Source organism: Camellia sinensis, chromosome 7 (genome assembly GCF_055761805.1).
Source record: "Camellia sinensis isolate YWXY chromosome 7, ASM5576180v1, whole genome shotgun sequence".
Lineage (NCBI taxonomy): Eukaryota > Viridiplantae > Streptophyta > Magnoliopsida > Ericales > Theaceae > Camellia > Camellia sinensis.
Window position 1 is genome coordinate 98,819,993 of NC_138967.1, and position 18,221 is coordinate 98,838,213.

Consider the following 18,221-nt stretch of genomic DNA (forward strand, 5'->3'; position numbering starts at 1 on the left):
CTATTGCCGAGTGGAAGTGGGAGCATGTCACTATGGACTTCGTTGTAGGTCTTCCGAGGACTCAGCGGGGTAGTGATGCTATTTGGGTGGTTGTAGACCGGTTGACTAAGTCGGCGCACTTTATTCCTATGCGCGTGAGAGATTCGGTAGATCATCTTGCCGATTTGTATGTTCGGGATGTAGTGAGATTGCACGGGGTCCCAGTGACGATCGTCTCAGATAGAGATCCTCGTTTTACTGCTAGGTTGTGGCAGAGTTTGCAGAGTGCCTTGGGCACTAAGTTGACCTTTAGTACGGCCTATCATCCTCAGACTGACGGGCAGTCCGAGCGTACTATCCAGATCCTCGAGGATATGCTTCGGGGTTGTGTCCTTGATTTCAGTGGGACGTGGGAGAGGCACTTACCTTTGGTAGAGTTTGCCTACAATAACAGTTTTCAGTCTAGCATCGGTATGGCACCGTTTGAGGCCTTGTATGGCCGACCGTGTAGGTCTCCTGTTTGTTGGGCCGAGGTGGGTGATGCACCTTTGTTGGGTCCGGAGTTGGTTAGGGAGACGACGGAGAAAGTTGAGCTTATCCGTAGAAGGGTTGTTACAGCCCAGAGTCGTCAGAAATCTTATGCTGACCGTAGGAGGAGGCCTTTGGCGTTTGAGGTAGGTGATCATGTCTTTCTGAAGATATCACCTAGGCGAGGTCTGGTGAGGTTTGGGAAGAGTGAGAAGTTATCCCCTCGGTTTATTGGTCCTTTTGAGATCCTTGAGAGGATTGGCGAAGTTGCTTATCGGTTAGCCTTACCACCGCAGTTGTCCGGAGTGCATGACGTGTTTCATGTGAGTATGCTTCGGAAGTATGAGCCAGATCCATCACATGTGTTGGATTGGACCGATTTAGAGGTAGATGAGGATGACTCGTATGAGGAGAGACCGGTTCGGGTCTTGGATAGGCGGGATCAGGTCCTGCGTGGCAAGACCATTCCTTTGGTGAAAGTCTTGTGGAAACATCACGGAGTGGAGGAAGCCACTTGGGAACGTGAGTTGGGAGTCCGTGAGAAATATCCGGACTTGCTTGTTGCTACGTGATCTTGTATTTACATTTTGTATTTTGTTGAACTTAAGAGCTTTTATATATGTCTTAAGTTGAGAAACATTGAAAATGTTTTGATTATTGGAAGTATGTTTTGGGAACTTGCCTCATATGGAAGTTGAATGTAACATTATATATGTTGATTGTATTGTTGAAATTGGAAAGATAGTGCATAATGTTGATGCATGTTAAAAGTACATATGTTGTTTACATATTGTGATATGTCTCTTGTTAAAGGGATGGGATGACCGGTAATGGGTCGAATTGTTGAATGTTCAAGTGTAACATTGTTTAAAGTGGAGAAAAACTTGTTTTTGAAAAACTTGTGCTTAATTTCGGGGACGAAATTCTTTAAGAGGGGGAGGTTATAGCGATCCCGGGTTTACCCTTGTTGTACAGTGATCCGGACATGTGTCCGTGGATGTTGGTTGTTGTTTATTATCTTGTTTGCATCCTTGTTATTTCATATTTGAGTTATAGGATGTGTTAGGCAGGTTTGTTACAGGTTGGTTGTGTTCGGGAGCCTAGTGTTGCTGCCCAGAATTTTGGACCTTCGCTCGAGCGAGGAGTTGGTCGCTCGAGCGAGAGTGGGGTTCATGTTTGGTGGGTCGAGCCAGAGTGGCTCGCTCGAGCGAGCGGTTGCACCTGGTTCTGGACCTGAGAGCTGTCTTTCTTGGCTCGAGCGAGCTTCCTTCGCTCGAGCGGTCTGGGTTTTTCTTCGCTCGATCGAGAACTTCTTGGCTCGAGCGAGAGTTTTCTGTGTCTGGTCGCTCGAGCGACCAAGCCTTCGCTCGAGCGAGCGTGTTTTATATCAGCGGACAGCAGCGTCTTAAACATCACTTTTTCACTTTCTTTTTTGATCCAAAACCTAAATCCGAGACTCTCTCTCTCTACACTTGTATTCTCTCTAAGATTTGATCTCTCTGGGGTGTGAATCTAGCCTAGGGCCTTTGTTAAAAAGATAGAGGGTGTTGAGAGCTTCGATTTAATCTGAAAAAGTTTGGATTTGGAGCAAGTTGATCTTCGAGTCTTCATCTCCTTTTTGGCTAAAACTTCAAGGTAGGGATATCCTACTCCTCTCTATGGATTTTGTCTTTAAATTTTGGTATTTTGAGATGTTGGGCTTGGTTTGGTAATTTTGTGAAAGTTTGGGGCTTTTGTGTAATTTTATAAAAGTTGGGGTTTTATTCATAATAAACCTGAATGCATGTTTGGCATAGAGAAATTGAATGAATGTTAAATCATTGATGAAAATGGGACCTAAGGGTTGAAATGGTAATTATGGAAAAGGGCCTAATTACATTGATTGATTAATTGGGATAATTAATGGTAAGAAATGAGGAAATGAAATGTTGATTGAATATCCATTTGTGCATTTATTTTCTGTTTAGAAATAACTGCTTTGGGCTATCGGTGGAGGATAGTCGTGATTGTTGTAGATAATGCATGATGATTAGGCAAACTGAAACTAATCAATGAAATGTGTCATGGAACTTGACGGTTGATAGAATACATTAATTATATGTATTGGGTGATTGTATATAGAACCAATGTGTTTATATACGTTATGTGTAGATGAGGAGATAGGGGATGTACTCCGCGGTTTAGGGGAAGATAGGGGATGTACCTCTAAACCGGATAGTGTTGGGAGAAGATAGGGGATGAACTCCGTAGATACAGCTCATATGCTTGTCTAGAGAAGTGAAGATAGAGCTCATATGCTTATCTTTGTGAAGTGTGGATATAGCTTATATGCTTATCTGATAAAGTGGATATTGTTGTTATACATATCTGTTGAGAATGTGGATGTAGCTTTTATGCTTATCTGAATGTGAGATATAGTTTTTATACATATCTGTGGAAATGATGATAGAGCTAGCATGCTTATCTGTTGAAAAGGGGAAAATGAAAGGTAACTTAGACTCATAAGTTGTATGACATAAATGTGTAATTTATGTGAATGTATCTGTGTTAGCCATCTATCAATTGCTAATCTTTTAGTCATTGTTCATGGTTGGTTTAGTATATTTCTACTGGGCTGTGGCTCACCCTATAAGGGAATATCATTTTCAGGTGCAGGAAGCATGCCACCTCCAAGGACATAGCTGGAGGCTAGAGGCGGACATACTTTTGTCGCTTAACTTTTGATGTATTACATGTAACTTCAAGCCTAGGGCTTAATGTGTAAACGAGTTAGTACTCTTTCGTTGTAACCAAGTGATAACTTGGAAAGCTGTAAGCCCGTAGGGCATTTTGTTTTGATGTTAAACATGTAATACTTAAGTAATGGAACTCTAATGTATAAAAGAATGTGGTTAGTTTATATGAAAATGCATGTCTTATCTGATGGGTTTATTGTTGTTATTTTGAGGGTGTTACAGTCCACTTCCTCCAAAATGAACCTATCCCCTGGGCGTCCGATATCTTTCTATTTTTGACAACAGGAGAACTACCAGAGGACAAATAGCAGGCCGCCAAAGTCAGGGCCCGGTTGTCCAATTACATTCTTGTTAATGGTTTTTTGTACAAGAGGGGCTTTTCACGCCCATACCTCAGAGGCCTCAATCCTGTTCAGGTGACTTACGTGATGAGAGAAATCCATGAAGGCGTATGTGGCAATCATTCGGGTGACAGGTCCCTAGCCCACAAAATACTTCGCACTGGTTATTTCTGGCCCACTCTCAATCAAGATACGACAGACTTCGTGCTCAAATGTGATAAGTGCCAACGCTTTGCCAACATCCCCCATGCTCCTCCTACAGAATTGATCACACTCTACAGTCCCTACCCGTTCGCCAAATGGGGGTTCGACTTGGTCGGCCCATTGCCCACTGGCCGGGGCCAAACCAAATTCGTCATTGTCACCATCGATTACTTCACTAAGTGGGTGGAAGCAGAACCCCTCGCCATAATTACCGAGCGTAACACAACCCAATTCATATGGCAGTCGATCGTCTGCAGATTTGGCATTCCGCAAGCCATCGTCTCCGACAACGGTAAACAATTTGACAATGGAAAATTTAGGAAATTCTGTGCAGAGCTCGAAATCCATCCATGTTTCTCCTTCCCAGGCCATCCCCAAGCCAATGGCCAAGTTGAGGCCACCAACCGTTCTCTTCTCAAGATCATCAAAACTAAGCTGGAAGCTGCTAAGGGACTCTGGGCTGAGGAGTTGTGCCTTCATGATCATGAGCGTAGTGGCCATATTTTCTCACACTCACTCTGCATTGAATTTTTCTTACAAGTTAAAATTCACTCTGCATTGAGTTTTTCTCACTCTCACTCTGCATTGAATTTTTCTTACAAATTAAAATTCACTCTGCATTGAGTTTTTCTCACATTCACTCTGCATTGAGTTTTTCTTACAAGTTAAACTTCACTTTACATTGAGTTTTCCTTACATTTTTCACTTCACAATAATTTATACGTAAGCCTTCTACAAGTCGCCATTCTCATTCATTTTATTTATTCACAAAAGCAGTAGCATGAAAACAAGACTCAAAATTTTATTTATTCACAAACTTGTACATAAGTTCCTTACAGTCATTCACAAGCAAAAAAAAAAAAAAAAAAAAACAACAACAACAACAACAAAAACACAAAACAAACCCTAAGCACAGGATTTGCTCACGCCACTTACTCCTCCTCACTTGACACCAGGTCTTCTTCTTCAACACCCTCATCCAAGGGGGTCTGGGCCATGTCGTCTTCACCAATCCTTATATCGCTAAGGTCCAAGTCTGGGAACAGTTCTTCTGCCTTCCGCTTAAACATCTTCCAGCCACTATCCCAAAACTCAGCCATTTCGTGTTTGTAGAAGTCTGACCGCTGGAAGCTCTCAATAACTTCTGCTTCAGTCCTGCCTTCAGCGGTCGTTCCCGACGGACTCGCCCCCCCAGACACCTCCCTTGCCAAGTTGCTGGCGACCGCGGCGTTGATCGCCATCTGGAAGTCAGCAGACCCCTTGAATTGCTCTACTACTACAATGCACAGATCAGGATATGCTGCCCTTTCAGAGGCTGCCTTGGTTTTTTCTTCCTCCAACTCCTTCTGCAATCTTGTCCTCTCATCCATTCCCCTGGCACGCTCATCCTCCAGCTCCTTCTGCAGCCCAGCAATCTTTACGTCTGCTTCATCCTTCTCTTTGATCTGCTGGGCGCGCAGTTCTTCATTGTTGATCATAGCCTCTTCAAACCCGCTCGGTGGCGACTGTGCAGGCATTCTGAGCATCCCCCAACTTCTTCTACTCACCAGCCAGCTGGAATTCGAGCGACACTACCTTGCGGCGTTCGTCCTCTAGCTCCAACTTGACTGCAAAAAGCTCAGCCTGGACTCGAGTGGCGACATTACTCTGAACGATCGCCAGCGCTTCCATTTTCTTCGCCTCTCTCAGCCTCCTGCCAACCCTCGGCACACGCGCCTCGCGCAGCCTTCTTCCAGCTTGCACTCTCTTTCCTGAAACTTGCAAGTTGGGCCTTAGCCTCCTCCGACTTGACTTTCGCAGCCGCCGCCTTTCTCAGTAGAGCCCCTGCTAAGGTGGTTACCTCCATTTGGGCAGAGCATAACCCCCTTAGCAGCTCAGCCTCATTGAACCTGGAAATGAGCGCACGGCTGCCTCATCCACAATCCCCACAAGGCGATCTGCAGCTGCCCTGGCTGGGCCTTCTTCTCCCTCCAGTCGCCCAGACACTGCGCGAGCGTGGTAGATAGCAGTCGGCAGTCTGGCCCCTTCTCCTTGGGGCGTAGGGCCCCCTTTGGGCTGCTGCTCCATCGCTTCCTTAGGGTTAGCTGACCCACTCTTCATTTGCATCTTGGGGTCGAAGGCGCTTATGTGCCTTTCTTCCTCTAGGACCCCTTGACTTTTCTCCCCCCGCGCCTCTGGGGCAACCACCATCTTTGGAGCAACCTCCATCCCTTTCTCCCCCCTCTCCTCCACCAGCGGAGTGCCCTCACCACCCACCCTGGCCTTCTTTGATCCAGGCGCATCTGAAGCCCCCTCAGGGGCAACCCTCATCTTCTTCTTCTTCTTCTTCTTCTTCAAGACCTCCCCCTCCTTGTTTGACCTTTTCTTCACTGGATCAACGGGGGGCTGTCGTGGCTCAAAACTACCCAAGTCTTTTTCCCCCAGCGGCTTGGGGTGCGGTCGAATTCTTTCCCTCGCGACCAGTTTTGGTGGCGGGCCTAACTGCGCTTCTTTGAACTTATTGGCTTTGGCAAAAATGGTCTGGTCCTCTGCCTCTTGCGCTCTCCTTTTCATCTCAAGCTCTGCCAGTGCCAGATCCCCACCAGTCGGCTGAGGGCCCAATCCAGCGGCAAACAAAGCTGACGGCTGAACGAGGTCATCCCATCTGACGCCCTCATTCTCTCTCTATGCCTTCACCTTCTTCACCCTTTCCTCTGCGGCCGCCCCCAACTTTGGCTCCATAGACTTGGTGGGTACTCTCCACACCGTGCGTACTCTAACTCCCCCGTTTGCGGATACGTAGAACAACCGCGGCCTCCATCCCTTAATTGATGACGGCAACCCTGTCACCAGATCCCTTCCTACTACCACCTACAGAGTGACCCAAGTTTCTTAATGGCCCGAGGCCTTATAGCAGGCAAAAAACTCGTCCACCGTCATGGCCGCCCCCTTATTTGCCTTCGGCCACGCACTTGCACAGGCCAGTGCAATCTTCTATGTGTTGGGCATTAGTTGGCCTGGCGCCACTTCCAGTCAGTTGAGGACATCCACTACCACCTGTGGAAGCGGCAACTTCAACCCTCCCTTCAACGTCTCCTCGTAGAGGGCAAACTCCTCCGGCCGGGCGTCGGATGGCCTCTCCGTTGTTGTCGGTAACATTAACTCTATTTCCTCAGGCACTTGGTATTTTTTCCGCATACCCTCCAACTCCTCCGCCGTAACGGTTGACTTGTCGGCCTTCATATGCCAGTGATCTGGCTCAGCCTGGCTAATTGGCTTCGGAGCCGCTATCATTGTCAACGGACGAGGTAAACCTGCTGGCTCTCCTGACTTCTCTACTTGCCTCTCCCTCCTATATTGTTCCGCCAGTTCAACCACGTCATCATCCCCTAGGGAATTAACCCTTGCGGTGGTTGCTTCCTCTTGTGCCATCTCTCTCGTATATCTTCGAATAGCTTTGGATGCAGGCGCAAGAAAATTCAAGAAGTGTTGCAGGGGCGTATCGTTAGCAACGAAGGAATTTACGCTTGGAATGTTTTGATGTTTTGCACAAAGATAGGTAACGCGAATAATCCCAAAGGCCCAAGGTTTGCCCGTATTCCAAGGGTCCTTATTAAATTTTGCCAGTTTGAAATTTTTTCAAAACACTGCCAAAACTGTTTTTTCAACACCTATTATGACTTATCGTTTCACCACTGGCCCAACACCTAACCTCCCCCACCACGAGATGATGCCACGTGTACGACCACGATTCACTGCACCGTTCCCCTAATCTATCTTTTCCACTTCAAGTCACCACATGACCCGCCGCCTCTCGAGCCCTGCCCCTGCCACTTCCCCCTTCGCGGTCGGCCCTCCTCATGGTCGGCCACTCCATTAGGCTACCCTTCGTGGTCGGCCCTCCTCGTGGTCGGTCACCCCATTTGGCTACCCTTCGCGGTCGGCCCTCCTCATGGTCGGTCCCTCCACTCGGCTACCCTTCGCAGTCGGCCCTCCTCGTGGTCGGTCCCTCCACTCGGCGACCCCCCGCGATCGGCTCTCCTCCTGATCGGCCCCTACACTCGATCACTCCTATCGGTCGGTCCCCCTCCTACAGATCTCTAACCACCCTCATTTTCTTCATTATTCCCTTCGTTGGACTAAAGCAGCACTCGAGAATGGGGGACTACTGACATGGGTAGGCCATAAAGGCTACAGCCCACCATGAACAACTCATGCCCACCACTTAGGGCCCAATACATAACCCAACTGATAAGGCCCAGCACCATCTGGAAGTCAACATAGCATGAAGGACCAATGATATTCAGACACATGGCAGGTAAATGGCAAGCCACATCAGCAGACAAGGATTTGCAAAGTTATTGCCACTGCACATCGCCATTAATGCAGCCCCTCATTGCATTTATTACGACAACACCTCCCCGTTGGGACAGCACACCCTTACCCTGAACAAGGTAAGCCACATCATAGACTTTTGGCCAAAGTGGACAGGTTAGAAGGGACAATGAAATGATTACCAAAGGATATAAGAAAACGTTGAAGACAAGAAGAAGGTTAAGCTTTTTATCTCTAATTCATCTCCACACTCTACTTCTCTCTCTAACTTGCTCGTCGGAGGGTTCGCTGGGGGACTCGCCATTCCCCGTTGAACTCGTGTGCAGGTTCTCTGGTGGGTTTAATCATTCAGATATCGGTTCGAGAAGTGTGGATCAGTCCAATCCGCTCTGCTTGGAACCCGTTACATTATAACTGTATCATCAAAATAGTTATTTTGAATCAGGCTAGCTGACATAAATCCTTTTGACTAAATTACACTTGACATTGCCATAAGAATCAAATGCTAAAAATCTCTAAAAACAAATAAAAATTCATCTAAAAATAATTATTGAATAATCAAACCGAACAATAGACAGATTTTTACACAAAGTTTAGGCCACTATTAATAAATTATATACAAAATATTAAATATCAACATATTTTAATCCAATATATTTTTTTAAAGCTCTAGACCATTTCAAAGATAGGACAGGGTAACCCTACCTCGCATAGGGGTGTTTGTTCTCTTTCCTACTATGTGCTGTGTGTAATGTATGGGGTCTACATAGGGATTCTCAAATTCAGATGAGTGGTTCAAGCATTTCAGTTTGTGGGGTTGAGTTCAGTTTTAGCAGTGATCAGTTGAGCCAAAATGCTGCTGAAATTTTGATTGGGAGTTCTGTTTTTTATTTTGCTAGGAAGTCGTAGTACTATAGCTTCAGAATGGTCTAATATCCCTCAAGTTTTGTGGACTCGCGCTGGTAGACAGATATGTTTCAGGGATAATTAGTGTTAGTTTCTCTGCTGCCGATTACATGAAGAAGAGTTAAAACCTCACAGTTAGTACCTCTCCACCCGAAATTTCTAAAATCTGTGATGGATCCACCTCTAGTGGTGATATATATAGTAACGAATCATTCTCTAACAGATATAGCAAACATGCTTTTGTCCCTTCAAAAAAGCATGAATGCTCTTACTAACAAGGTTGTCGCCAACAGTGAGGCTCTTACCGAATTGTAACACCCATCTAGGGCATCTACATCTCATCCACCCCCAGTGGTTTATCTGGATCTAGAACTACCTCTCCCAGTTGATGAACTTCATGAACCTAAGCTGCAAGAAGATCTTAAGCCAATAAGAGGATTTTTCTCCACAGATATTGATGAAGTTGACCCAACAGTGCTAAAAATATCCAAATTAGAGAAAATGTTCAAAAAAATCACAAGGGATCAACTCTGTTCTAGACATCGAGGATGGTCTTATACAAACAACTGTGAGGTTTCCTGAGCGGTTCAAAATGTTGTACTTAGATAGATTTGATGGGTTTGTGATCTTATGGTTTATATTCGCCTCTTCTCAGATATTTTGAAGCCTATGGGCTTATCTAGTGCTCAAAAGCCTTCCTTATTCAGAAGAACGATGTCAGGAGTGGCTGCTATTTGGTATGCCAAGTTAGATGATTTGGTCAAGCAAAACTGGGAGGAGTTAGCTGAAACATTTGTCATACAATGCTTCTATAATACACAGATTGAAGTAGCCACTCGAGAACTAAAGGTGACCCGACAAGAGCCCTACGAGAGCTTCATGGCATTTATCACCAAGTGAAGGGCAAAGACAACCATGATGAGAAACTGACCCTTAGAAAAAGATCAAGTCCGCATGGCTGTCAAGAATCTGCATGGAAGATTACCACAAAATATGATAGTTCTCCCACTCTTCAATTTCAAGGACCTCTATGAGATTAGGGTTCAAATTAAAGATGCTATCAAATAGGGAATCGGTATAAAAGGAAATGAGCCCGTGAGAAATACATTTACTCGCAATTCCAATACTACTATCAGTAGTAGCACAATTGCCAATTCCATACCCTCAAAGATCAATACTGTCACCACTTTTACCAAAATAGCCAACCTTTTTACTGATGTTGACCCATAACCAACCACTTCAACCCGACCTCAAACTCGAATGGTTCACCCTCTCGACATGTCTCCAACTCGTGCCATGAAAATTTTAGTAGAAAATGGGCACCTCAAGCTCCTTGATCTCCAACCCCTTCCTAGTCCACTTCTACATAGTTATGATCCTACCAAGTATTGTGCCTTCCACCAACAATATAGTAATGATACTGACTGTTGCATCCAACTTCATCATTAGATTCAAGATCTTATTGATAATAGGATCATAGCTCCACCCCAAAGAGCCAAAGCCATCTCAAACCCATTGCCACCCCATGACCAAGCCCCACTGCCTTCCCAACTCAACCTCATCCATACACTACCACCCTCTTTCAACCCTAGTATATACATCACACCTTCCCATTTGCCCAAGCCCGAGGTGTTTATTCTAGAGAGCACTGATTTATTCATGATATATGCACCTCAATCCCAACCAAAACCCCAAAACCCTGTGGTGGTAGATGCTTTGGAGCCAGAATTGGATGTTATGGTAGATATTCTCTCGGGCATGCACTTCCCTCTTTGTGGTTTTCTCGAGCCATGGAATGATCATACAACAAAAAAGCATAGGAGACATTCTAGGTCTGGGTCTGGGTCTGGGTCTAGCACTGGCTGAATCTATGATAGATCTTGAGAGTAGCGCGGGACCAGTAAACTCGGGAGATAATGTGACCATTTCTGGGATTGGGGATGGACCACCCGTGAATTGCATAAATTTCATCATAGATGTCATTGATGGCCTACACTTTAACTATTGAGAATGGTTTTTATTTTGAGTTATGAACTGAATGTTGAGTCTAAGTTTTATATGAGTCTAAATCTGTTGATTTCGAGAGTGCTAACTTAGACATCTCTATCCTACCTACGTCTTCTTTGTTGTTCTATTTTGAGTCTATTGTCATCCATGAGTTGGAGTCTCTTTTGAATAAAGTGCTATAGATTCTGCCTACTTCTCTGTGCCTCTAAATCATTGCATTAACCAAAATTTTTTAGGACTTTTCGAAAACTTTGATAAAAACGAAGATGAAGGAATTTTCGGGGTTTGTAAAATTTGATCAACTGAGGAGAAGAGATGTGTGCGAAGGAGGGAAATTGTGGAAGGTAAAAATATTAGCCTAGAGCCCAAAGGAATGGATGCATGGCCCAGAGCATTTAACCCAGCCAAAGTAGCTCGAAAATAAGGGCTGGGCCCAAACCTCTGTTAAGCCCATCCAAAGAAGAGACAAAGTCACATGACCAAAGGTTTGAATAAGATCGCCTTTTGGAAGGAAATTTGTAGTACAAAGGAGAGCCCTTAGATCTATTTGTAATCTCGATGGAGATCGGAATTGATAGAGATAGGGATGTAGGATCAGTATATCCTAACAACATGATCATCTAATAAGCAAAATTCGATGGTCAAAGATAGGAATAAGTATCCGAACTAATCCAAGCCATCCAAAATGAAACAAATTCGATGGTGACAAATCGAGATAACTTGACCACTTGCCCAACCAAGGTCTGGGGACATAAATTGCCGTTAGATCAAAACAGTCATCCAACGGCCTAAATACAAGGTATTTACACTATAAAATGAAGGACTAGAAATAACAAAAAAGAGGCAAGTAAAAAACAATATAACTTAGTCTTTTGTTTCAATATAATATGCCAAAACACTATTATGACTTGACCGTAGGAGGATTCTCCTGACCAAATATGGTCGGTAGTGATCATTGACGACTTGGTGTCTTTTTGCAGAGCATAGGAAGGAATAGCTTATCTCGCTTTCCCTGTAGGGAAAATTTCGTCCTTTCACAACTTATACTCATTGCAGTAAGGCTAGTAGTGCATTGTTAATGGTTTGTTAGATTTATCTGTTTCCTGGTCATCCACTACTTCAAAAAGTAAGTAATTGGATTCGTTTTCGTCACTTATGTACTAATGGATGGGAGAAAACACATACTACCTGTATTGATCAATTTCGTACACTTGTCAGTTCTAATGCAGTAACTACCGAAACTATTAATATATATGGATTGTGATAACATCTCAGTGTGTTTTTATAGATGTTTCTACAGTTCATTTTTTTATGAATAGTTGATATTTTAAGGAAAGTTAATATGTAAATGTGCAGAACAAATGGCTGGACAAATCTAATTTTTTCGGCAATATTACACTGGAATAATAAAAATTGTTTGGCAATGTATAACTAAACATGCCCATTATAAATTTAGAAAAAAAAATGATATTTTAAGGAAAGTGAATATGTAAACGTGTAACAACAAATGGATGGAAACATATAATTTATTTGGTAACATAATACTGGAGTAATTCAAAAATAATAGGTGTAATGAGAAAAATCTTTAAGGGTTTAATTTAGGATTAGTTTTGATATTATAAAGCGTATAATAAGAATTTTAATTATTTTTAATAGTGTAATAAGAAAATAGGTGTAAAGAAATAAAATTAGGGTGTAAATAGAATGTCTCAAACGTGAATCATGTGAAGCATAATCCAACAATACAAATTGAAAAGATGATCATTTGCTACATAAATTACATAATTAATTGTTGTTTTAGTGCTTGCATTGTTGTTGTTGGTCCACCCATTTCAATACTTATCATCTACACGCTTAATTATCGGAAATATATAGAAAAGTAAAAGCTGTCACGAAACACGTTTTTGTTTTATGTGCCCATTTTTTTTTTATCGGCAAAAAAAGACTTTATTGATGAAAAAGAAAAATTACATCACGAAACATGAAACACGTTTTTTTTTTGTTTTATGTGCCCATGGTGCTGCTATGCACATTATTGAAGTTGTTATATATAGATATAAATGTTTGCAAGAGTTGCGTTGTACATGAAGCATAATAAGGCATATCTTAATAAGATGGATATGACCAATGATGAACGACGGATAGAGCTACTCAACTCTCAAGCTCACATATGGAACCACATATTCAACTTCATAAACTCTATGTCACTAAAATGTGCAATTCAACTAGGCATACCAGACATAATCTACAAACATGGCCGAGCCATGCCTCTCTCGGAGCTCGTTGCAGCTCTTCCAATCAACCATTCCAAAGCCCAGTGTGTCTACCGCCTCATGCGCATCCTCGTGCATTCCGGCTTCTTTACTGAGGAGAAGCTCTCCGAAAATGCGAAGGAAGAACAAGACGGCTATTTGCTCACACCGGCCTCTCGGCTCCTACTGAAAGATGAGCCATTGAGCGTCACGCCACTTTTGTTGGCCATGTTAGATCCAATCTTGACAAAGCCATGGCATCATGTGAGTGAATGGTTCCAAAATGGCGATCCCACGCCGTTTGGCACAGCTCATGGAAGGACGATTTGGGAATATGGGCAACATGAACCAAGGCTGAACCATTTCTTCAATGAAGCAATGGCTAGTGATGCCCGGTTAGTCGCAAAGGTGCTTGTTAAGGACTGTAAGGGGGTTTTTGAGGGCTTGCACTCGTTGGTTGATGTTGGAGGTGGCACGGGCACAGTGGCAAAGGCCATTGCTGATGCTTTCCCAAACTTGAAGTGCACTGTGTTGGATCTCCCACATGTGGTTTCCGGCTTGCAAGGGACTGACAAGTTGAACTATGTTGGGGGTGATATGTTTGAGGCTATTCCTTCTGCAGATGCAGTTTTACTAAAGGTAACGCTTTGTTTGTTTAGGTGAAGATTTTTTTAATAAAAAACTTTTTTTTAGAAAATTTAATTTTTATATAAAAAAATTATAAAAAAAATATTTTTTCATGTTTGGCTACAACCTTGAAATTAAACTAATGTGCCAGTATTTGTATTAGTAGTCGTGGTGGAGGTAGAGGTGGCATGGTGGTCGTGGGGTGGTAGTTACGGTGATTGTGGTGGGGGGCAGTGGTGGTTCTGATTGTGGAGGTGGTGTGGCGGGGGTGGTGATGGTAGCAAGTTAGTGATGGTGGTGGTGGTGCGAGTGGTGAAGGGGATGGCAAGGTGGTGTTGGTAGAAGTGGTGGAGGTAGTAATGGTTGGAGTGGCAAAGGTGGTGGTAATGGAGTTGGTGATAGCAACAACTATGGTATGGTGGTTAGTAATGATGGGGTGATGGTATTACTATGATTTTAGTTCAAAAAAATGTTTTTTCATCGTTTAAAGTTAATATTTTTCTTCTAAATAAGTTTGTTTTATGTTGAATTTTTTTTCGATCTAACAAAAGTTGTCGGTAGCTGGCTGGTCCGGCGATAGGTAGTGGTGGGTGATGGATGGAGGTAGTGAGAGAACAAGGAGAGCGAAAGTTTGATTTGAAAACAAGTAAAACCACATTTTTTTTTTTTCAAAAAATTTTGAAATCTACTCTGTTTTTTTTAATACGAAAATAATATATCAAACAAGTTTTCATTTCCGGTTTTTAAAGAACATAATAATAATTGAAAACAAAATTAGAAAATGAAGGCATTACAAAAATAAAACTATTTTCAAATGTTTAATAATTATTCTTGGACAAAGACAAAAACAACATAAAATCGAAGAAGGGGGCTTTGTTTTATTTAATAATGTTACAAATAATATTAACTAGTGTACCAATTAACATACAAAGTAGATACAATATTATGTGAGATATTAGTGTTATTAGCATTGCTTTATTTTTCAGTTCCATTTTCATTTATATCTTTTATGCGTCTGGCTCCTCTCCAATTTGTAATCAGATTGAAGGCTATTCTTCGGCCGTAATGGGGCCCAAATCCAAGCTCATCTTGATGATCAAAACCGTTCAATGTGTAAAACTTGTCGAGTATATAATTCCTCCAAAAACTCACATTGATTGAATATCGATAGTCATTTTAATTGAACCACATTTCAGTCAACGACAAGTACGATTTTAAAAATAAAATGTGGATAAAAATGTGATCTGATCAAATGGTTATCGATATCTAATCAAGTTAAGTTTTTACAAGAATAATGTACTTGACGAATTTTACACATTGAATGATTTTGATCATCGAAATGGGCTAGGATTTGAGCCCACCATGGTCCAATTGCACCCTCCGGTTCGATTGTGAACTGGAGAGGAGCCAGACTCGTCTTTTATAATCACAATTTAATGTGCAAAAAACTAGTAATTGCCCTTCCAAAGGAGCACTGTTATTGTAATCCAAATGATGGATCAATTTTTTATACTCAATGACATGACAATCAATTTAAATATCTAAGACAACACTTTATCTAAAAAAATTTCTAATCATTAACTAATCATATCTCTTACATATCACTAAGTCTAAAAAATAAGCTTTTATATCATTTTTCCTTCGAAAATTGATGCTTACAAAAATTGTGCTTGACAAGTATAACATCTTCAATAACCTTTCTATTTTTGCCTTCTTACGTAAGAAGAGAGAGTCAGAATTTCAAAATTCATTTGAAACAAGTTCTCTACCCCACTCTTTATTACTGGGGAACAATGTTGTGTGTCCTAAAATTCTTACTAAAGGTATATGTCTAAACATCATTAGATGTTCAAGTATTATTATTTTTTTGACAATAAATTTTATTTAATCTCTCATATTTTTTAAGAAAAGTTTTAGTATATATAGAATTATTCACTACTGGGTGCTTGGTTTAGGCTCCTTACATATAGAAGTGAAAACTCACTTTCTATCCTACCCTTTATCTTCAATGTATATTGTTTTGGGTATAAATTCCTACTAAAATGTAAGATTAAAATAGAGTCTAAATTGAGAAGAGAAGTCCATATAACTGTTGAGAATATAACATTATGTAACTAATAAAGTTACTATCTTTCTAACAAGTTAAATCTTTAAATGAGTTGGTGGTCAATAACATCACTATAACATATAAGAGTTTCAGTAATTAAACATTTTTTTGTCCTTCGGAGTAAAAATTTTGTTACAAAAAATATTTAGGGAAGAATTCTTGTTTTTACAAGAACAGTTGCTAAAAGGTCGTCTAAAAAAGTCAAACACAGGGCTTTAGTGACACAATTTTAAAAATATCGCTAATAAATGTATTGTAGGAACAAAAAAAATTGATTCCAAAAGCGTTTATTTTTTATTCAAAAAATATTAGTCCCAAAAGAATAATAACTCATCATTAATTTCTAAATTTTGTTGCTAAAAGTACAATAATGACACTCTCACAAGTTGATTTTGTCTTTAAATTTTTATTTCTAAAATCTTCATTTATTGTAGTGACTACAATGTGATATTAGACCAATCAATTTTTTAGATGCGTTGATCACAACACTTCAATGCCTACTACATAAATCTTGTAATCTTACATTAAAGGTGCTTTTGATTAAGAGAGAGAAAAAACTTCAACAGAACAAAAATTTAATCCAGTTTGATGGCTTGAAACATTATATTATGTGAGATGAGAGGAAAAAAAAAAATTGGTTGGAGTTTTTGTGAGAGAATAAAAGAAATTATTATAATTTCTCACCTTATTTGGATGGATAATGATTAAAAGAGGATACATATGTCATTTTATTTCATTTGGTTTGTGTTTAGAGGGGTAATTTAGGTATAATAATTTTTTTATAAACAATAATTTTGGTTTTTTTTTTTTTTTTTTTTTTTTACCAAATCTCACCACTTTGGTGAGAAACAAAACTTAAGTTTGGAGTAATACCTGGCTCACTGGACTGACTAATCCGGAGGACTAATCCTACCATTTACTAGCAATGTTCTCAATTAAAGCCAAGGCAAAAGCGCCATACTGATTGACTTTGAAAAATTATTTGTACTTACGAGATTTTAAACTTGAGACCATGGAGGGACCACAATCCCAAGCCGCAAGCCATGACCACTAGGACAACCCCTTGAAGTTACTTTTATTTACCTCATTAATCATCTAAACAAGTGATAAGAAAATTCATTATCTTCATTTCTTTTCTTTTCTCACTAAACCTCTCAATCTGAACTTAATGTTATAGTTAGGATTATGGATGGCCTTTTTGGGGGTTGCAGTTTATGCTTTATTTTAAAGTTGTGTTTAAATGTTGAATTTGTGAAGATATTTTTAGAAATAAATAAATAAATAAAATAAAGGAAAAAAGAAAAATAAAGTAGAAACTTTACAATTTTGAAATTCAAACAAAGTGTTTCAAAAGATAGTTTTTAGGAATGCTAATTTTGTGTACGAATAATGGCAAACAGTGGATATTGCATGATTGGAGCGATGAGGAGTGCATAAAAATACTGAAGAGATGTAAAGAAGCAATTGGAAGCAACAAAGAGAAAGGAGGAAAGCTGATTATCATAGACATGAAAGTTGAGAACCAGAAAGCAGGAGATCATGACGAGTCAATGGAAACACAACTCCTCTTGGACATGCTTATGATGATTTTGTACACAGGCAGGGAGAGAACTGAGCAAGAATGGGCCAAGCTCTTCTTCGATGCCGGTTTTAGTGACTATAAAATCACTCCCATTCTGGGTTTGAGGTCTCTCATTGAGGTTTATCCTTAGAACAATTCAATTCAAACTTGTCATGGTTTATTATGCTTTGCTTAGCAACATGAGTCTCTCCTTTTGTTTTGTTTATATGGTTCGCATCGCATGTGTTTGTGCGGTGTTGATCGTGCCAGTCACCTTATCATCCTAGTATGGTGTTGTGCTACAATCGTGTGCTTCTATAATAAAATTTAGAGAATGAATGTATATTTATCTGTTTGAAAAATGCTATATCTCAATGAATTTTTGTGACTATTTTGTATTACTTTTTTACATGGATATTTATGATTGGTTCCTTGTAAATAATTCTTAGGAAATTAAGAAAGGTAAAATTCTGAAAAAGTCTAAGCTAAGGAAAGTATAAGGTATTAGGTTCACTGAATATTTTTTGTTGGTGAGAGATTCACCTTTTGTGAAATAATTTAGTGAGAGGTCATTCTGTTTATTTTGAAAGACTTTATGTTTTCAATTTTACCTCTACATTTATCTGTTGATATTTTTTTTTATTTTATCTATTAACATTT

At 40.8% G+C, this 18,221-nt stretch overlaps 1 protein-coding gene across 1 annotated transcript; it reads left to right on the plus strand.

Moving 5' to 3' along the window:
* Nucleotides 1–13,005: 13,005 nt before the first annotated feature.
* LOC145795222 (trans-resveratrol di-O-methyltransferase-like) lies at nt 13,006–17,923 on the plus strand. The gene is made up of 2 exons (XM_082878842.1): nt 13,006–13,905; nt 17,401–17,923. The coding sequence occupies exons 1-2, from the start codon at nt 13,075–13,077 to the stop codon at nt 17,710–17,712; spliced, it is 1,143 nt and encodes a 380-aa protein (XP_082734968.1). The 5' UTR covers nt 13,006–13,074; the 3' UTR covers nt 17,713–17,923.
* The last annotated feature ends 298 nt before the right edge of the window (nt 17,924–18,221 follow it).